Here is a 21,135-nt window from a genome sequence, read left to right as displayed (position 1 = left end):
CTTTACATAGGCTACACATGCTGTAACTAACATCCGACCTGGTGTGTCTTTTGTCCCGCTGCTCTTCTTTTGATCAGCAGGACTCTGAAGACGAGGAGACGGATGTGCGCATGGCTCTAAGTCTAAATCGTGGCTCTCAGGACCAAAGCACCTTCCAGCCTTACATCCCAGAGGACTTTGCAAACTTTGAGATCTACAACGCCACTCTGGAGAGCCAGGAGGGGTTTCGCTCTGACTTGAAGGGGAGCCGGTGTGGAGGTGGGAGCAGCGAGAGAGAGGTGCCGCGAAGCCCCACGACCAGCAGTTGCACTAGTGGTTACTTTTCACACAGTGCCTCCAATGCCACGCTGTCTGACATGCCTTTCAGTGCCAGTGAGAGCTCTGACCATATCAGCTGCACCTCCAGAGATTCCCATGACCCTCTTGGCTGCCCTGTTGGAAGAGGCGGCACCCGAACCAAAAGTGTTTCTGCAGGGAGTGACGCTCAGCCACGACCTCTTTCGGCAGATGGGGTTCAGGACCTGCTCATCCATTCAGCCTCCTCACCTATCAGTATTCCTAATTGCACTGATAAGCCACAGTCATTCCCTTCGCCAAACAACTGTGTACTCAGTACCAGCCAGGAGTTTACTGACTTTAAAGGGGCTGATGACAGCGTTGGCGTAGCTGATTTGGAACATTTTACAGAGGGATGGGAGGAGGAGGGGTTGGAGGTTTGTACAAACAAGCAGAAGAAAACAGACAATGTAGAAACACGTGACACTGACAATCAGCTCACCTCTGATGTCTCTGGTATTCTTAAGACGTCTCTTCCCGAAAAGACAATATGCAAATTTCCTAATTATGAAAACGCCGTTAGTGTAGCTGTGTCCCGCCCTAACACAACAGTGTTTTGCACTTCAGTCAGAGCCCCAGTCTCCACCTCAGCTCCATGTCCGGCCCAAATAAATCCTGCTGCATCGGTCCCACCTCCACAATCACCATCTCCACTCACACCGTTACCTACAGCCACATCTTCAGCTCCAACTCTGCGAGCAGGAGGAGAACCTCCCATTCAGGAGCCAGCCCAAGGGGATCTGCCCCATGGAAGTCCCTGTCCCAGTCCAAATCCCAGCAGCGCCGAGCCCTCTGGAGACTCCAGTGGGGATGAGAGCACTCCTGTGGCTCAGCTTCCTGACTGGATGGCACCTGGTGAACAGGTGTGGGTGGGGAAGAGGAGAGGAACGGTCCACTATGTGGGAGGGGTGGAGTTTGCCAAGGGGATCTGGATTGGTGTGAAGCTGGACATGGCAGTGGGTGAGTCCATTTAAAACTTCTGTTTGTAGACCCCCAAGAAAACTTAATTATTACAGGAAAGAATGATTCGTTTAAACAGTCAGAATGCTCCATATATCTCATGCCCTGTATTCCTTAGTCAAAAACGTAATGATTAATTTATATAGGCTGCCTTTAAGGCTATGCAGTTATTAACAGCAATATAAATATAGTATTTATTAATCCCTTAATTACTGGTGTCAGTCACGGCTAACCCACATGTGGGGCTATGTGGTGAAACAAAATCGCTGTAACCCCCTGTTGACTGTCTATTATAGGAAGCTCTAATATAGAACATGCATGTTAAAGATTAGAAGAGCGACTTACAGGAGAGCGAGATTTGCTTTTAGTGGTGGGATTGTTAATCCACTCTGACTGGTCCATTCGTGTCAGCAGGCTGTTGTTTCTAGGAAACAAAACAAAAAAACAAAAGCAAAAAAAAAAAGAAACACTTAAGTCCTGTGCACTCAGTGCCAAACAGGAAAGATCTCACAGGCTCTGTTAAAGGCTAATGGATCAACATAGTGGAGCATTTAGCAACTGGTATTTCTCTTTGGTCTGTATTGGAGACTAAAAACAGAGTGAAGGTTAAATATTGAAATTACATTTTTCAGGTGAACACAAACTTCACATGAATGCTAATGATGATTTGGGTTTTCTGGCTGTACAAAACAGGAAACTGTCTGCGCATCCAGTTTATACATTGTACTTAAAAATGTATTGATTGGCTGAGCTAAGTCAAAACCAATGAGTACCCAGCTAACGAGTTAGTACATTAGTTAGGTACATCAAAATTTTGAGATAATAACCTGAAAATTTTGACTTGAGGATGGCAAAAAATATTTCTTTTTAAGTAGCAGAAACAAGCTTTCGTAGTTTTCCATATCAATCTGATAAGGGATCTTATATTTTTGAGGGGGTTTCTGCTGCCCCCAAGTGGTATACAAGAGGAAAAAAACAGGGGGAAAAAAGTTGTCCTAGTTTTGATGTGTTGTAGTCATCACAGACTGACTCATAGCCTAGAAAATGAGTCAGACTGTAACAAACAGCAATAAACCTGTGACCCTGGGGCAGTTTCCACTTAATATACTGTACATATCAAATGACATGTGGGGGTTTTCTGTGTGCTACCCTGTTACTAATAAAGCTGAAACACAGCGTGAATGTTAGTGAAACAGAACACAGAAATGAATAAATCCCTATATTTAAAAGAAAAAAGCAGAAATACATTCTATATTCTATAAAATTCTATAAATTCTATAAAAAATGCACATTTTGCTTTTGATGCCAGTAAAAAAAAAGCCAAAGTTTTGTGTGTGTGTGTGTTTTGTTTTTTGGGGTTTTTTTGCAAAGCATGCAAAACTAAGAAAAAAATACCATAGTAATACAAACTGTGTACAAATTACAGGGAACTAAACCTGACTGAGATAGAAAGGAAAAAATAAAGAGGAAGCTAAACAAACATCACATTCCAGTAAAGGCAACACAATACATACTGTTGGCTCATATAGCATCCCTGAAAATGCAGAGGTGATTAGGTAATGAAGAAATGGGTCCCAGGTCTGGTAGAATAAAAACGGGTTATCCTTTAATGGTGCAGAAGAGCTTCAGATAGAAAGAGTAGGAGTCCTGTCAGTGATCCACTAGACCAAGATAGATTTCCAAGCACAGCAGAGCAGAACGTGCCAAAAGATCTCTGTAGTGAAAATAGGCCATTACATTAAACTGTTGAACAATTGTGATCCAAACCTGCTGGACGCGGGGACAGCGCCAGCTGGAGCTGACAGACGTGTGGAACAAAGCATTTAGTACAAAGCTCAGAAACACATTTTTAAAAAGTCATGACATCAAAATGTTTTTCCGTCCATACTTGATATAAGATTTCAGCTGCTCAACAGTCCAGCCTTCATTTCACAATGTGTCAAATGCTTTGCACTTTTTTTCATGCAGTTGCATGTGCAGATTCTTGTTCATCTTCTTCTTCTTTCGGATCCTTATCCACATATTTTTTTTTTCCTGAAAGACAGCTTTCTGGAAATGTTTTGTTGGCATCAAGTTTAAAATGATTTTTTTTCCAAGGCTTAAAAAGTCTTTTTTCATTCTGATTTTATTTACATTTTACTTGTTTTGTAAAATATATTTGTAAGAGGAGTCTAAACGTGACATTAAAAGTGATTAGAAATGAGTCCTCTAATAAGTTATGCCTAATCCTCCTATAGGTAAGCACAATGGGACAGTCCAGGGCAGGGTGTACTTCCGCTGCCCCCCAGGCCACGGCGTGTTTGTGAAGCCATCTCGTCTCACCAGAGGACCACCCTCCATGGACGCAGAACCACAGACTCTGATCAGATAGGACCCAAAGAAGGACATGTTTTCTGGGGAGTTGCAGGGATCTGAGGGTGGTCCTCAGATCCCGTTCGGCTTCCCTTCGTATTATCTTTTTGACCACTCAAGTCTCTGAGCTGAAGGAGTCTGTGCTGTCTGAAAGCATATCTTACCTGTGCATTTAATGAAGGTATATCCTAATTATTGTTCACTGTCAACAACAAAAAAAATCACTATGCACATATCTTAGTTTTCTATATGGTGATATTTTTATAGAAAACTTCACTTTAATCTGGGAGTCTTTATACAATATTACCCACTTACTTTTTGTTACATTGGTTCTGAACACTATATACCATATTTTTGTAAGACAATGCACTCCAGCCACCCCTCCCCCCCAGCTCCCCTAGGCTCATAATGGAGTAATCTGGGATATGAAGATTAAGAATGTACTACTGTTAATAAACATTGATATTTACATCAATATGAAATATCAGGGCTAACCAAAGAACTTCGGTTCCATATCTGCTGTTATGAGTTACATGTTATTTTTCTAATGTGCGTATGTGGACGTATTTACTACAAATCGATGTGTCCAATTAAAGCTTAGTGCCATATCTCTAGGAGTAATGCCACATACCCTGAGCATAAGACGAATCTGCAAACCCGAGTTGCAGTTAGAAATGTTGCTGTTGACGTACTGTAACACTGTGGAGGAAATAATCCCCATCCATCCAGCACGAAACTGTTGGTGTTCGAATGCTTGCACTGGAAAGGATTCTTGGAGAGTTTGTCGACTGTCTTCCACGTTGGACTGATGAAATATTTGCAACCGATGAACTGTGTGTCAACACTAGATGTACAAAGCTGTACAAAGCAGCTAGGTTTTGTCTGAGGCTGGATATACTGATGCCTTATTGCCCTGTTTTTATAAAAAGAGGCACATAAGTCCCAAAATACTCAGTAGTTATAACCATAGCTGTATGGATCAGAACCTGTATGTATATTTTGAAGCCCACAAGTATTCAAAATGCCATCCTGCCTTGCTGACTGACTGATTGAATGCCTTTTTAGCTGATGTCCATCTCCATTTTACATGCTAACAGACTGATGAGTGATGCTACACGTTAAAAGGTACTCAATAACAGTTTTTCACATGGAGGATTGAATGAATGGGCGATGGACAGCATCGGGTTAGAGAAAATTAGCATAGGTATGAAGAAGAGTTTCCTACAAACGTGTATTTTATCAAAGTGGTGAACTGTGGAACTGACTAGAAATAGGTAAATATTCAAGCTGTAATTGCAAGTAAAAGAAAGAAACCCAAGAACCTTACTTTAAAGAAGAGAACAAAGCTGCTCTCCCTAAAAAGGAGTTGTAAATAGAAATGTATTTGAACATAGTATTTACACTATTATAATGTACAGAATTGTATTTATAATGTATCTTGAATTGTTTTAATTGGTACAAAATGTTCTAGAATAGAACATTTACAATCAGTGTATGTGTTGAGTCTTCATTCTGCTCATGCATGCTAACCTAGGGTATTTACCTACCTAGTATATGCAAGTAAATTTGAAATTCAGGATTCAGATGCAGGAAATGTGGCAATACCTTCAGGCTGACAAACCTGTTTCCTGGACATATATTAAAATGTAGTCTAATATTAACTTTTTTCAATTAAAAAAAGGTCTGATGATAATGTAGGATTAGCCAGCAGTTTGTGTTTTTAGTTCCATCCTATGCTGGGATGTAGTGCAGTTTTAATATTTGGAATAGGAAACAGCAACAGTATACAGCAATTTAAATCCTTGCGAAAAGAAAGTTTTCACAGGACTCCATGCAGGTCGGTGAAAAACTAAGTGCACCCTATGATTCAGTAGCTCTTAGAACCACCTTTAGCAGCAGTAACATGTGGGAGTTCTGTTCTCATTGATGTGGAGGAATTATGCTCCACTCTGCTTTGCTGTGTCGCAATCATTTATGCACAGCTTCCTCAAGCTCCTGCCGCAGCATTTCGATCGCGTTGATGTCTGGACTGTGACTGAGCAGTAGCAACACCTTGATTCTTTCATTTTTCAGCCACTCTCCTGTAGATTTGCTGCTGTGCTTGGGATCACGGTCCTGCTACATGACCCAATTTCAGCCAGGCAGCAGCTGTCAGATAGATGGGCCTCACATTTGACTCTACATTACCAAAGTAATGTAGAGTCAACTCAGTGACTGGAAGATGCCCAAGTCCTGTGGCTGTAAACAAACCCTAATAACCGTTCCTCCACCACCCTTGTTCACGGTGGGAATGATGTGTTTGCGCCGATAGTCTGTGACTGATTTTCACCAAACACGGCATTATTCAAAAGAACACACTGGCGTCCAGAAGTCTTGCTTTATCTTTAGATTCAACTTTGCAAACATAAGCTGTGCTGCCATGTTCTTTTTTGGGAGAGAAGATGCTTTCTCCTGGCAACCCTTCCAAATTCTTCCTAATTTCTAATTGTACTACCATGAATTTTAACATTTAACATCCTAACTGAAACCTGTAGAGTCTTTTCCAGAGTATTGCATGTTCTGACCTTGGGGTGAATTTGCTGGGGCGTTCACTCTTGGGAAGACCGTGGCATTGTGTCAACACGCATCTGATTGCTCACACACACCTGTGAATGATCTGTTAATCAGGTTAATCAATTACCCTCTTAATTACTATGGAAGCAGTGAGGGTGTACTTTGTTTGAAAACTTTCTTTTTCATGTGACTGCACTGTTTTGAGATCTAAATAAGAATTCTGTGTCTAAGGTGTACAGGAGAAGATAGCATATGGGTAATGAATTTACAATAATCTCATGTTTCAAAAATTTTTCAAATGATGTTATAATAGAACACATTTTACTTTAAGATGGGCAGCATGTGTGAAATATCGCCAGGCACAATATAAACATCCTAACAGAGTAGAATTCTTGTAAACAGGAATAATAGGCACATTGCCCCCTTAAAATGATGAAGCCCTTTAATAGTTTTAAATATTTCCAACCAATTCATTGCTTCAAACAGTCTGAAATGTAAGCTGTCTGTAACCAGTGGTGTCATGTTTGAGGTGCTTTTAACCTACAGTTATGGTCAGCTGTTTACATACACTCATCACAGGCTTCAGTGTCATGGTCATTTTAGGCTTTTAAGGATTTGTTTAAACTGTTCTTTTTCCAGGGGGGAATGATTTTTACGGCATACATATTTGACTTCTTTAAACTGGTTTGAATTTATTTTATTTAATTTTTCTTAAAGTCATTAAAGATGTATGCTGTGCAATAACTCCACATTAAAAGCATCAAATTACAATGGCAGGTCATGCTCATGGTAATGTAAACTTCTAACCATAACTGTAAAGTAAGTTCCCCAAATTGTTCCCCAAACAAACAAAAAACAAACTATTTTTTAAAATGTTTATTATAACCGGATAGTGATGATTAATTCTGTTTATTTCCAATATGAGGATATGCTATAGGTAAATTAAAACAAACAAAAAAACAGCTTATACTACAGTAAACTAAGACGATAGTAAAGAATGAATTATTTGAGCGAGATTTTCAGCTTGTTTTTTGGACTTTCATTATGAACTTATTAAATTACACCCCAGCAAGTGCTGTGCACCCACGGACTGCACGAGTTTCCGGTGTGAACTCTCATTCCCAACATGCCATTATTTCCCAGTTAACCCTAACTTATATATGAACATACATGGCCGAAGTAACTGAGTAACTTTATTCAGCTCTACGCTGCGTGCCCTTGTGACAGTTTCAGCAGTTGTGCGACAGTAGGGACGGTGTGGTGGTCTGGATCTGGGTGGAGTTAAGGATCCGTGTCACACACACTGACAACTGGGAAACACACACACAACAAACAGGTGTCTTCCTCCTCGTTCAGACGCACAGTCACACTTTCGGGGGGCCTCCTGTCCGCACACTGAACGCTCCTCTTTCCTTTATCTAACTTTTAAAACTCCCCGGAAATCATTTTGAAACACAGCTTCCACATAATGCACGCGGCACAGAAAGACACCACCTTCACCAAGATCTTTGTGGGAGGTCTTCCTTATCACACAACCGACTCAAGTCTGAGAAAATACTTCGAGGTGTTTGGCGACATCGAAGAGGCCGTCGTTATCACTGACCGGCAGACGGGCAAATCCAGAGGTTATGGATTCGTAAGTAAAAACCTGTAATTATATAACGATCCGGTCAGCTGAACGAGTAAAGTAGACTGCGCTGTTTCGTGTGCAGGAGTATCATCTCATGGAAAACGCCTTGTCCTAATTTAGGTGACCATGGCAGACCGGGCCTCTGCCGACCGAGCCTGCAAGGACCCCAACCCCATAATAGATGGAAGGAAAGCCAATGTGAACCTGGCGTATCTTGGGGCCAAACCCAGGGTCATTCAGCCAGGTGAGGGACTGGACCTCAGTTTTGTTTTTATTTCCTTTTACAATCGAATATAAAAAGAACTAAACTAAATTAAGCTAATTAAAGTTTATGGAAACAAATCTAAGAAAACTTGTAGGTATTTTTCTTCGTGTTTTTTTTTTTATTATTTTTTTTTTAAAGATTTTAAACAAGTGCTTCACAATGGTCTGTCTCAACTCCAGGCTTTGCATTTGGTGTGCCTCAGATTCATCCAGCATTCATCCAGAGACCTTACGGGTATGTGAAGCTACATTTTGTTTCTGTCACAAAAATCTGTCTCTATTAGAAATGCCCTTGACTATATTTTTTTTCAATATAGTTGTTTTAAATGTGTATTTATTATTGCTTCCATCTTCTTTCACCCTGACTGATGACATGTGAGTGTACATGTGTGCCCCTCTGCTTGAGGTTGATTGTGAAGGAAGTGAGCGTTTGTCCCCAGCCACTGCAGGACTTGTCTTCATGTTGTCTATCTCTCTCTGATCTGACAGGGTCGGTAACGGTTAAAATAGCTGATGAAGTGACATGATGATTTGAGGAATAGCTGAGTCTGCATTGGGCAGAGCACTAAAGTGTTACCTGTATACTCTGACATACACAAACGAACAGAAATGGTGACTAGATGCATGGAAATCTTCTGCTGTTGTTGTTTTCTTTGATGATTTTTTTTTTCAGTTTTCCATAGTACATAGATTGGTGTGTGCCTTGTTTTCAGTATGATGTGGCGTTCAGCTTAACTGTGTGCTTACTTCTACTTGCAGTGGGGGATGTGGGGCATTCAGAGGGGTTTTTTTTGTATACAGATTTTTCCAGTCATCATAGGGAGTTATAACTCTGCGATGGGGTGTTGATTCTTTTTCCTGTTTTAATGATTGTGCTTTAGCCAGTGTTTTTATTTATTTATTCCTGGTTTCTGGTTAACATGAAGTTCACTGTGTTTTGTTGTCAAAAGGGGTTGGGGTTGACGATCACTCAGTGTGTTAATTTCAAATTCAATCCCCGGCAACAAAACAAACACTGGCTTGCATGTTGGAGTTCATTTTCTGTTTCCTTACCCATGATGCTGTGTTTTGTTTTTTTTTAATTGTTTTTTCAATTAACCTACTGCTTTCATTTGTAGCTTACATCTACAGGTACATATACTGAGATTTTCTTTCTGATCAGTCACAAATATTCAGTGTTTTTTTTTTTTTTTTTTTTTTTGTTGCCATCACTCCAGAAGTGTGTATGGGTGTGTTCGATTGCCTCCCTCTTTGCAGAAAGGCTGTGCTTTGGTGAAGTAACTTATTTTTAACAAAAAGGTGGATCACTCTGTTGAAATTTTATCATTATGAATTCATTATTTTAGCTATGACACATGAATTTAGGTGTGCTCAAATAGTCCCTGCAATACAGGGTGAAGACAAGAGCTCTTAGCTCGTCTCTTAGGCAGCAGCTGTTGGCTACAGTGATCCGCATGGCCTCTCAAATTCAGATGGAAAAAAGGGAGTCACTCAGCAGCGCTGTTAATAATGTATGGCAGAGACGGAGCCGCTCGGCTGCGGACGACAGGTGGGACGAGCCATGCGCCCATGAGGCGTTTTGGTTATGTGCTGGGGATTACCCATGTGCCCTGGTGATTTACAATGCACCTTTATTTAGCTCTCCACTTGCAGGACGACAAAACCTCCATGCCCTCCTTTCAGTAGTCACGCTTAAAGTCAGCTGTGACCTTTACAGCATTTAAACACTTGGTACTAAAACCAAGTCACGTCACAAAGCGAGGATACCAGCATGATGGCTTCTGTCTTGTCAATTTGAAAGCTGTTAAAGTAATCAAACGGGTCACGCTCAAAAACAAGCATTGGGAGTTTTCTGGAATCGATGTGCCGCTATAGGACAAAACAGTCAGCTTGTGTTTCCCCTCCCGTTTTTACTTATCAGTGGGGACACCTTCAGTCTGACCGTAGTGTGGTGTAGGCAGTTGTTGAGGAGAGCTCTGCCATGTGTCACTGAAGGAGAAGATCAGCTTGTCCTTTTGCAATGACAAGAGGAGCAAAAATAGCATGCAGCCAGCCTCCCTTGTCACTCAAGTTGGCCGTGCGTGTGTATTTGTGCGGGGTGGTGGTGGTATGTCTGGAAGGGTAGAAGAGGTGCACGTGTCAGTGGATAAATATACTTTACACCTGCTCTTCAGTGTATTTACTTAGCGTGACTCTGTCAGAGGTTTAAAGTGGAGGCAAGTTTACCCAGATACAAAGGTTGTATGTTTCCATCGTCATCAAATGGAGATATCCCTTTATTACACAGTCTTGTTTATTTCTTTTTCAAACAGCCATCTGCACAACATAATACAGCTAAGCACCTACTTTTGATAAGATGCTGTATGGTTACTTTAACAGCTACGTGCAAAACAGTCATTTTTCTCTTTTTTTGTTTGCGTTGAAGGACCTATTAACATGTGTGGGCATGCTTGTATGTGTGGTGTTGGTGTTGCAGTATGTGGACAGAACCATGTCCATTTCTTGAACTGATATGTTGTGTTTTTGCGATAAGCTCGCATTTTGTCAAATATGGTTTTCAGTGAAGCGTTGGGGTGCAGAGCTTGGCTGTGTCTTCTTTTAATGCCTCACTGTGTTTCAGATTCGGGTGCTTTTTGAAATTTAAAGCTACGCTTGTGTTTCTTTGTGGTTTTTGCTGCTTTTTAACGTTTCATTTCTAGGTAGGGTTTTTATTTTTTCCGTTAATGAATGGATTTGCTGTGTTCTGAGGACTGGACTGACATATTTGGCACCTGCTTTTCAGTTTTCCAGCGTTGGAAAGATGACTGACTGTGGCTCTGTTCTGACCCTGTGCATCTTTGTGTCCTACAGGATCCCAGCTCATTATGTCTTCCCTCAAGCCTTTGTCCAACCCAGCGTGGTGATCCCTCATGTACAACCGTCTGCGGCTACAGCAACAGCTGCTGCTGCCACTTCCCCATACCTTGACTATACTGGAGCAGCTTATGCCCAGTACTCCGCAGCTGCTGCGACTGCTGCTGCTGCAGCTGCTGCCTATGAGCAGTATCCGTACGCAGCTTCACCAGCACCGACGAGCTACATGACTACAGCGGGGTATGGGTACACTGTCCAGCAGCCGCTCGCCACCGCTGCCACCCCAGGAGCAGCTGCTGCTGCTGCGGCCTTCAGTCAGTACCAGCCTCAGCAGCTCCAGACAGATCGCATGCAGTAAAACTTTTAAGACTACCTTACAGAGAGGAAAGAAGGGGAGGTGAGCTCTTCCCATGAAGAAGGTGAAGTTAGGAGATGCAGACAGATTGAGGCTGACAAAAAAAAAAAAAGGTTGTCACTTCCAGGTTTTAACTTAGCAGAACCTCTAGCAAAGAGCGAGAAGACAATGTTGAGACAAGTGAGGAATGTATATTTTATTCAAGTGAGATCAGTATTGGATATAAATGAATATTTAATATTTATTCAGCAGTAAGAAATTTGTCAGGTTAACTGAAGTTGACTCACTGGACATCAAGACAACTGTTGCTGAGTTTTGTATATATGTTGCAGTGGTAAGTCCAAAGTGCATTCATGTCTTATGATCAGATTTCTTCCACGCTAATTTAAAAATCAGCGATAACACCTGGCGACAGTATGTTACACCATCATGCAGTTCTCAGTATTGAAATAGTTTCGGACCATTTTTTTTCTTTTTGTTTCACAAAGCTATCCAAGCACTGATGGAAACGTCAGTGTTTATTAAGACTTTTTTATATATATATACATATATATTATTGTTTGGAGTGAGGTAGATTAGAGACCCTTGGGAAAAGAAATCCCTTTTAAAAAGTATTTTTTTCTGCGGTACATAAGACAAAATGCTCTGGTGACAGCTGAAACTGGTAAAAGCACTCGCGCATCTTCCCTTTTAATTACTCGAGTATCTTCAGCTAAAGGGAAGAAACACTGTTGAATGTGAATCTTTCATTTTGATAAAATGTTTCATCGTGTGTTTAAATTATGCTATTTATGTATTTATTATGGAGCCTTACAGCAATAAACCCTTTGTTTTCATATGTTAGTATAAAAGTCTACTGTGGAACATGTCCATGTGTGCTGCTGCATTTCTCATGATCAAGAGCATATGATGGATGTGAACGCTCGGCTTTGCAAAGCTCTGTCGTCTGTATAAAGAACAAATGATGAGTGGAAAGGTAGCAGTAACTTTAAAGTGTTTCTTTTTTTCTATACTGTTCTGTTGTTTTTATGTTGTCTAATAGATTAATAGCTCTTTAATGTCACTTTTGATACTTGACTAATTTGATAACTTGACAGGCTGTTTTTAAAATTGATCACATTTTATGTCTTTTGACATTAAAGGTTTTCTGATGCAAGAGCAACAGCCATTGACCTTGTAATGCATGACTCAACTATACAGATTTTATTTGGGGAAATAAATCAAAATTTACCTTCAACTGTTTCTGTTTAATTGTTTGGCAGTATGAAAGAAGATTCTCCAGGTTTCTAAAAGGACGTTTAAAGCTGTTCTTTGGATGTTGGCTGCCTTTTGTTCTGTTAGGGATAGCTGTAAACGCTCACTGTTATATCTCTCTCCTGACCTCATCCATTCATACCGATGATGATTTGAACCCAAAAACTTCACATTTGGATTCATCACTCCATAAAATGTGTCCTCACTCATGTTCAGGGCTGACAATCCTTAAGAATGGCGTCTTGACAGCCACCTTCCTCTGAGACCATTTCTGATGAGGCTTCAGTGAACAGCAGATGGAACTGCTTATAGGCCAGGTTCTGTGTCAGGTCTTTGCTGGAATTTATTCCCCCCTATTTCTTAAGGAAATGACCTTCAGATGCTGTTCATCTGCTAAAGATAGTTTTTAGGCTTGTCACTTCTTCCTTTGTCTTCTCCTTGTCCACTTTCGTCAGATTTTTAAGGACACACTGCTCTTTGAGAATAACCTTGTTGGGGCAAAAATACAATTTTATGTCAAACGTGTTACCCCCGTGTACACTGCACTGAAAATGAGTGAAAAAGCAACAAATTTTCAAAGGAAAACTTCGAAATAAGTCCATAAATCCCTGGGAGTTGCTGCTCAAGACCACTTTTTAAAAATGACAAGAATACCCGATTTTTTAGAACAAAATATAAAGAAATGAGGGGTGGCTCAAGACTTTTGCCCAGCTTCATGTTTGTGATGCTTTACAACAATGTGAAACACACTCATATAACCTGTTTGACTTTACTAAACTGTCTTGGAGTGTTCCTATACAGTTGTTTAGAAATACGTTATTGTGTAGCAATAACGGTTTTTCTTACCAAAGCTGCTGCCTCCTGACACCTGCTGGTTAATGTGAGTGTTGCACACCATTTAGTCGTGACACCTTGAGCTCTGTGGTTATGTTTTCCCACGAACGCCTGCCTCACATCGACCTTTGAGCACATTACTTTCAATTTCACTCACACGTTGGGCGGAGCTGAATGAATGCCAGTGGCACTGCCAGGCCTGATGCATTCAAGCCATATCTAAGTTATTTAAGGAGGTTCTTTGATTTGTTTTTAATTTTAAGATTTGCTAAAGCATTTACGCACACACTACACGTTGAATACGAATGAGAAAGGAGGCGAAATCTTCTCTCACAAAAATGCTGGTTAATCACGTGAAAGTTAAGCGAACATGACCTGACGTGGGTCAAAGTAACTCATTTAAAATAAATTTAAACATGGCTTAGTTGATATCGAGTTTTGGTGTTTATGTGACGTATTAAAAAAAAAAATTATAGCCACATCCTATCAGAAAGCTTTCTTTCTTTACGGAAAGAAAAAGCTCGCAAATCCTTGCGGGAAACGGTGACAACATCGGTATCACCTGTCCCATTTCTCCCATGTTTCGTGAACGCAGCGCACACATTCCGTCTGTCGTGCGCGTTTGGAGGAAGTCGTTCTTTAGCAATCACAGTGCCTTAAAATTCAAAAAAACCTGCAAATCGACACCCACAAATGATTCAAAGGGAAGCCATTTGGAACTGAAACATTTCTTCCCAGCACTGTGAGTAGCATTTAGAGACTTTAGCTATCATAACTGTTGATCTCTGCTTCCTTTCGCTTGCCTTTTTTTTTTTTTTTTTAGAAAAACATGTCTATTATGTTAATCAATTTAACAGAAAAAACTCACATGCTAATTCGTTCTTTGTCAGAAATATGGCATGTATTCCCATGTATTATTTTAATTCAAAGGGCCTGCGATGTGCAGAATACGTGAGCTAAAAGGTCGTTTCGTGGAAGAACGTGAGATTTGTGGCCTATTTCTTTTTTCCCGTAAACCTCGCGATTCTCGGGCTGTTTCAAACGTTGCCGATTCTGTTTTTTCGATCCTGGTGTCAAGTGAGCTCCACATGTGGACTCGTGCTAGCGGCAGAAGCACTGACAATATGTACAGTGGTTACAAAACGCTTGTTTTAATTGAGATATTGGTGTTTGTGGGAAAACAATAGGTACCGGAAGTAACCGCTTCCACGTGACTTCTGTATCGCTGCGTGTGTAGTGTATACTTCGCTGCCAACATTATCTGTCAAGTAGCATATTTGTTCTTCCTCTTTGTATTTTATGCTTTTCAGAGGTTATCTCGTATCCCTGCGCACCGGACGGTATCTGCTCCTGATCTAAGGCGGAGATGACTACCGAGAAGACTGAATACACTCCCGTGGAGGTGGGAGCATCTCAGCCACCTCTCCCCGGGCAGCCGGCGTTTCCCGTTGCCTTTGGCACGAACGTGCCGGGTCCAAGTACGCTCGAGGGCCACGTACCTGGTGCTGGTGTCTTTCCCTTCCCTCCACCGACTGCGTTTGCACCCGGTGTCCCGGGAGATTTCGGAATGGCCGTGAACCCCAACCAAGGACAGTCAGGATTCGCCAACCCATCATATCCTTCATATCCTCCACCAGCATATGGCTTTAATGAAAATGTCGCAGGTGGGTGTTTGAAACACTGCCACTTATTTTTTTTCTTTTAACTTTGTTCTCAGTTTGTCATTGCCATTGCAGGAGGAGTTTTCCATAATGAGGATCCACCAGCTTTTCATGAGAATCAAGAGTTTGATTTTGGATTGGATAACAAGACAATACGACGAGCGTTTATACGAAAGGTAAGAAGATGCTTCAGTTATTTTGAGCCACGTATATTTGTAATATTTTCATCAAGTATCTTTGAAATAATCAGCAGGGTTATGTTACTCAAAGCTGAAACAAATGACTAAAACTATTATTTCCTACTTGGTAGGGTCAAACAGGTACTTCAGTACAAACAAGATATTCACCTTGTTTATTATTTACAAATCTGTGTTCACTTTTCCCTACAGGTATTCTTGGTGTTAACCGCTCAGCTCACGGTGACATTCGCATTCGTGGCTGTTTTCACCTTTGTGGAACAGGTCAAGGTGTTTGTAGTGGCGAACATGTGGACGTATTTGGTGTCTTACATCGTGTTCTTTGTGTCCGTTTGCGTGATCAGCTGCTGTGGAAATGTTCGTCGAAGACACCCTTGGAATCTTGTTGCGCTGGTAAGCCAGGGGGTGTTTTCATCACTGTGTAGATTTTGGGGAAGGAAATCCTGCTTGCACTTATGTAAGTCCTTCTTTCAAAAAATGAGTTGGTTAATTTATAAGAAGTCAAGTGGTCAGGCAGCTTTTGTCCTGAAGTGTCGACATTTTGTATTTGAGGTTTACGGTAAAAAGTTATGTAACTATAAAATCATCTGTGATTTATCTGCCCACTGATGTACTGTGCTTTTCTTGTTTACAGTCCATTTTGACTCTAAGTATGTCCTACATGGTGGGAATGATCGCCAGCTTCCATAAAACCGATTCGGTGATCATGGCTGTGGGCATCACAGCAATTGTGTGCTTCACGGTGGTCATCTTCTCTCTGCAGGTTTGTACCTGTAGATCTCTGCCTCTGGTCTACATGTCGAGTGCGTTAATCATGCTTCAATATGTAAATAATCATAGGTTTTTCTTCCTCCAACAGACCAAGTATGACTTTACTTCCTGTTACGGGGTACTCTTCGTCTGTTTAATTGTCTTGATCATCTTTGGCTTGCTCTGCATCTTCATCCGTGACAAAATCCTGCATATTGTCTATGCTGGACTGGGAGCATTACTCTTCACCTGTGTAAGTCCTTAAACAAACTCGTCACTACTGCTAGGTCGGATTTTGTGCGAAATTTTGTCTTGGTGCCGTTATTTTGTGATGCTGTAACCTAATCTAAATTGGTCACACATCAAAACAACAGTAATGCTCAGCTGACATTTGTTTAGGGTCTTTTCTTTAGAGTTCAGGGTTTATTGATGTACCCTGTGGCCGGATTTCATACAGATGCTTATCACAGAAGTCTGGTCAGTGGTTATAAGAAGGAGCAGACAGCCACAGAAAATAAGGAAGAGAGAAATTAACAAGACAAGACTTTACGAAACACCTGTCTTCAACCCAGACTTGCCACAGCACCCCAGGCAGCATTAAAGTTGTAAACATTTGGTGCGACAGCAGTGTTTGTTTTCAGAAACATTACCATCACAGAACAGCTTTTTAATAATTAAAGGACTACACTCACCAGACACTGTTAGCTGTACCAGGCTAGACCCCGTTTTGGCATTTAGAACTCCTCTAATTCTACATGGCAAGATGGATCCATGCTTTTGTATAATTTACACCAAATTCTGACCTTGCATCTGAACGTCACAGCAGAAATTGAGACTCATCAGACCAGGCACCGTATTTGCAGTCTTCTGTTGTCCAACTTTGGTGACCCTGTGTGAATTGTAGCCTTAGCTGCAGGAGTGGCACCCGGTGTGGTCTACTGCTGCTGTAGCCCATCTGCCAAGGTTCCACCCATTCTGGTGCTCATTTTAGCTGTAGCTACATATTCCTGCCTTGTTATTGGCTAATTAAATATTTGCTTTAACAAGCAGTTAAACCGGTATACCCAGTGACGTGACTGGTGAGTGTACATTGAAACAAATGGCATGTTAAGTCTGGTCGGAAAGGGAATAAAGTGAAAGTGAATGTAGTGAATAACAGAGTGGTGGTTTCGCAGAGGCACATTATTGAAGCTTTAAAGGTTATTTGAATGTTCATCTGGACAAGCAAAACGAAACCAACCTATCTCCGTAGCTTGATAGTAGTGCTAACTGTAATTTGGATAATGGGAACTGGAACTAATGTTGCACCACATGAATAGAAGTCAGATCTTTATTTATGATTTTTATGTTTTTTTTATTTATTGGTGAAAATCTTTGACTGTATTAAATTTGTGTGTTCCAGTTCTTGGCCGTGGACACTCAGATGCTTCTTGGCAACAAGGAACTGGCCCTGAGTCCCGAGGAATACGTCTTTGCTGCTCTAAACCTGTACACAGACATCATCAACATCTTCCTCTACATTCTCGCCATCATTGGCAGAGCCAGAGGAGGCTGAGCAAAGGGAGCGACAATAAAAACTGTTTTCAGTTCAAAAACGGAAGCGAATTCTTATAATGTTGATTTTTGCTTTGCTTTGCAGTATGTATTCATTACATAGTTGAAGATTGCTTTTGCCTTCACCCAGTAAATGTAGTTTTTGTATGACGCTATGTAGTGTAAGTAGGACCACATAGCCTCCAGCTTAGAGATTGCTACAGTTTTCTGCAGTATATGTACAAAACTTGTATTTTGGTTTAGAAAATTGTATCCTATGCCAAACAAAACCATTAAAAAGGACAAAGGTTTGTCAAAATGATCCCAAGGTTTTTTTTCTTTTTGTTTTGGTGTTTTTTACCAGGAGGAGTTTTAATTAGCCAGAAGAGTGCTTTGTTGATATCTAGTCTCATTAGCATGTGGACTTTGGGATTGTTTTGTCAAATTTTTGTTTGCCGGGATCAAAAGTGAATCTTTAATGCTTAACCTAAAAAACCAGCAGAAATAAGAAGGGCTAAAATGTGCAGTAGATGAAACCGTAACAGCAGCCAAACTTAAATATAAATGTATGCGACTCCATGACAGCCAGGCAAGATTCATCCACTGATGAAACCTTTTAAAAAGAGATGATTTAATGGTCATTCTTTCATGTATTGAGGAAAGTTTTAAAATCTTGATATTCTCTCTCTCTCTCTCTCTCTCTCTCTCTCTCTCTCTCTCTCTCTCTCTCTCTCCTGTCAAAGTCAACTGTTGCCAGAGTTCTGTTGTCATTTGAATTGATACAGTTTTGTTTTGGGGGCATTTTGTGGCTGTGAAACAGACAATGGATCTGGAGCAAACCGTTGTGGCCTTGCGGTTAAAAAATGACCAGCTCAGGCAGGAAAATGATCAGCTGAAGTCGATATCGGGTCTGGTCAAAGAAAACATAGACCTCAGAGCTAGGATGCAGAGCTTCAACAAAGACACTCTGGAGGAATTAACAGGTATTGTGGTTGTCTTTGCCACTAGGTGGCATCTGTGGTGGCATCAGTGTTGACTTCTGACTGGTTTTGCTTAGAAATCTATATTTTTTACTTCTTTAAACAAGTAATGTTATGTCTATGTGATGTATAGTAAAGTGTAAGCATTTATAAATATATTTTTTCTGTGGTAGAATTTTATTAATCGTTCTTAATATGTAGATCCAGCATTTTAAAAAACAACACTTCGTAGTAGAATAAATGGACCCAGGCTATTTTAAAGAAAGAAATGCTGTGTTTTCAATCACTTTGTCCTCAATCTCTCTGTATTAATGACTAATAAATATTATTTTCAGTGTACATTAAAGTAACTTTCAAGTTTATTTTTTGAATGGCATTGGCCTGTTCTTTGAAACAGGCCAATGTGAGCGTACAAAGGCTAACGAGGGCAACAATAGATCCTTGGTAAATGCATGTACAGCATAATGACAATTACTTTTATTTAATTTAATTTATAGAGGCGTATTTGTTGTTCTTAAGAGCAACATGCTTTTCAGGCATCTGTGGTTAAAAAAGAGGGGTTCAAATACAGTACGATAATATAAAGTACTAGAGAGATAAAAGGGGTAATTTAAGTCAAATTGGGTTATAAAATGGGACATTTTGGGAGGAATATCATTACAGACACACACTCTCTAAATGCAGAAGCTCAGTGCCCTTTGGCAGCCTTGAAAGGGTACTGAAGGATCAGAAGTATAGTGAGGACCTACACCACAATAATCCTTTGGTTAATCCATACTTTAAAATCAGGTCTATGCCATGGGGTCAACCAGCTTAGAAGGACTGAAACAAGTGTGATGGGGTCACGCCTCCACTCTGGAGCTACAATCAAAGAAAGGCTTTTGCAATAATCACTGGTTTATTAGACAGAAGCCTGTAACTTTCACTGTGCGCATACCTCTGATTTTCTCCTTGTTATTAATGACAAATAACAAGGACGTTGTTTTTTATCAGTTTGCTCCACCTCAGGAACAGAACCATTAACTCAGTGGCAGAGCACCTTTGATGAGAAACAATTCAGAAAAGACTTGCAACAAACCAAACCCAAATGGGAACATCGATCTTCGTCTCCCATCGACTTCAAGTCTTTCATCCAAAGCTCTCTGCACACAGACGCAGATGAGACAGCAGAGCGTCAGAGCCCCAACACTGATGTTCCTCTTGACAGCAAGGGTGATTGTTACTTCAAATGCAGAAAATTTTTGAGCTGTAATTGCACTGTTGACACTTTAAAAAAGAAAGAAAGAAAGAATTCATTTTGATTATCTAGTTTCAGCCCCAGACAGGCTTCTTGGAGAGATTTGCTATCAGCTGGATAGGAGAATTCTCTCCTACATCTTCCAGGGTCACACGAGGCTCTACGGTTTCATAATGGCCAATATACCAAACAAGATCATAGAGGTAAGAATTCTCACAATGATATAATGAGGAGCTCAATTTAATTAGTACAAATGTGTCTGTTGAGGAGTTTCCTGTTTAATATGGCAGTGCTCATATTCACCTTTTATTTACTCATTACAGGTTAGCACGCATCCACTGACAGGGAAGGTGGATCAAGGCTATCAGCTTCATCTCACTCAGAGGCATGCAGAGCTTATGGAAAGGCTGAGCCAGCTTGGGTATAAAGAAGCACTTCACCCTCCTTTTACTGAGTTCATTGTCAACAGCTACGGGATCCTAACGGAAAGGTCAAGTCAACACAGCACACAGGGAATGGACTACAATAATCCAGACTTCCTGAAGAAGGTGATAATGACCACTGCACCTAGAAAGCTTCACAAGGACCTGCTGGTTGTGCTCACTTGCCTCTGCATGATGGCAGAAATGGACAGAAAGCCACTTCTTTTTTGGTAGCTCCAGATCCAAATTTGGCTTTGCACCATCCTGAAGCTGGAATAAATGATTTGACATAGTAAATAATGTGTGTCTATGATTTTGTGCTTAATGAAAAATGTCTGCCATTTGATAGAGAGAAACCCAAAGATGAAACTCACAATTGCACATGTGTTTAGTCATTTCAACAACACCAATCAGCCAGCTTTATTTAACCATAAAAATGATGAAGTATCCAGGAGTTTTAAAACTGTCATACACAAATAAGAAGCACAGCTTGATGACAGATGTCTTAACAGTAATTTGATTTCAGCCAATATTCTGTGCAGTGGGGACCCCAACATCGGGGATCATGAGATACAGCATCAGGAAGTTTTCGTGGACCTAACTTTAAAGAGGTGATACTACAAAATGGAAAATATGGGTCTAATGCAATCTGGAGTTCTGTTTCCTCGCTTTGTTTCACATGTGAAGTAATCTGTTATTATACAGTACTTTTCTAAAGTCTCAAGGCACCCCTCATTTTTGCTTGCAGTGACGTTCTTGTCATTTTTAAATAGTCCTGAGAAATAGCTCTTCAGGATTTCTGAGGATCTATCAAAGTTTTTCTTTGCACATTGGCTACTTCCTCAGCCTGATAATGTCAGACGAATTTATTTGTTTGCTTGTCGGTTAAACCACGTAAGACAACACAGTTTGACATAAAATAGTAATCCCGCACCTAAAAGGTGATTTACAAAGAGCTGTTGTT

The 21,135-nt window shown here is 40.6% G+C and overlaps 4 protein-coding genes and 1 long non-coding RNA gene across 11 annotated transcripts in view; 4 read left to right on the top strand and 1 right to left on the bottom strand.

Annotated features, from left to right (window-relative positions):
* Positions 1–5,138, top strand: part of kif13a (kinesin family member 13A) — a 40,193-nt gene extending 35,055 nt beyond the window's left edge. For 4 of the 6 annotated variants that reach the window (XM_039619358.1, XM_031746240.2, XM_039619357.1 and 1 more), the window contains 2 exons: positions 78–1,296; positions 3,534–5,138. In XM_039619358.1, coding sequence (XP_039475292.1) covers positions 78–1,296; positions 3,534–3,667 — 1,353 coding nt within the window. In that variant the 3' untranslated portion in view covers positions 3,668–5,138. The remainder of the gene's footprint in view (positions 1–77; positions 1,297–3,533) is intronic. The other 2 variants (XM_039619356.1, XM_039619360.1) reach the window with 1 other exon arrangement.
* LOC120442601 lies at positions 1,190–6,451 on the bottom strand. The gene is made up of 3 exons (XR_005614809.1): positions 6,213–6,451; positions 1,642–1,720; positions 1,190–1,315 (listed from the first exon to the last, which is right to left on the bottom strand). It is a non-coding gene; the product is annotated as an uncharacterized LOC120442601 (long non-coding RNA).
* Positions 6,452–7,374: 923 nt separating this feature from the next.
* Positions 7,375–12,540, top strand: rbm24b (RNA binding motif protein 24b). Its single transcript, XM_031746299.2, has 4 exons — positions 7,375–7,837; positions 7,952–8,075; positions 8,276–8,330; positions 10,946–12,540. Exons 1-4 carry the CDS (start codon positions 7,670–7,672, stop codon positions 11,304–11,306), a joined length of 708 nt encoding a protein of 235 aa, XP_031602159.1. The 5' UTR covers positions 7,375–7,669; the 3' UTR covers positions 11,307–12,540.
* Positions 12,541–13,950: 1,410 nt separating this feature from the next.
* On the top strand, positions 13,951–17,854 carry grinab (glutamate receptor, ionotropic, N-methyl D-aspartate-associated protein 1b (glutamate binding)). The gene is made up of 7 exons (XM_031746208.2): positions 13,951–14,133; positions 14,702–15,055; positions 15,128–15,228; positions 15,442–15,642; positions 15,884–16,012; positions 16,109–16,252; positions 17,402–17,854. The coding sequence occupies exons 2-7, from the start codon at positions 14,758–14,760 to the stop codon at positions 17,552–17,554; spliced, it is 1,026 nt and encodes a 341-aa protein (XP_031602068.1). The 5' UTR covers positions 13,951–14,133; positions 14,702–14,757; the 3' UTR covers positions 17,555–17,854.
* A 432-nt stretch (positions 17,855–18,286) lies between these two features.
* On the top strand, positions 18,287–20,465 carry LOC116325357 (speriolin-like protein). 2 transcript variants are annotated; one of them, XM_031746211.2, is made up of 4 exons: positions 18,287–18,515; positions 19,506–19,724; positions 19,828–19,952; positions 20,073–20,465. In XM_031746211.2, exons 1-4 carry the CDS (start codon positions 18,356–18,358, stop codon positions 20,403–20,405), a joined length of 837 nt encoding a protein of 278 aa, XP_031602071.1. In that variant the 5' UTR covers positions 18,287–18,355; the 3' UTR covers positions 20,406–20,465. The 2 variants fall into 2 exon arrangements, with proteins under 2 accessions (XP_031602071.1, XP_031602069.1); XM_031746209.2 differs by having other exon boundaries at positions 19,822–19,952.
* The last annotated feature ends 670 nt before the right edge of the window (positions 20,466–21,135 follow it).

Source organism: Oreochromis aureus, linkage group 11, assembly GCF_013358895.1.
Source record: "Oreochromis aureus strain Israel breed Guangdong linkage group 11, ZZ_aureus, whole genome shotgun sequence".
NCBI lineage: Eukaryota > Metazoa > Chordata > Actinopteri > Cichliformes > Cichlidae > Oreochromis > Oreochromis aureus.
Note: the sequence above shows the minus strand (reverse complement) of the source record. Positions and strands in the feature narration are given on the sequence as shown.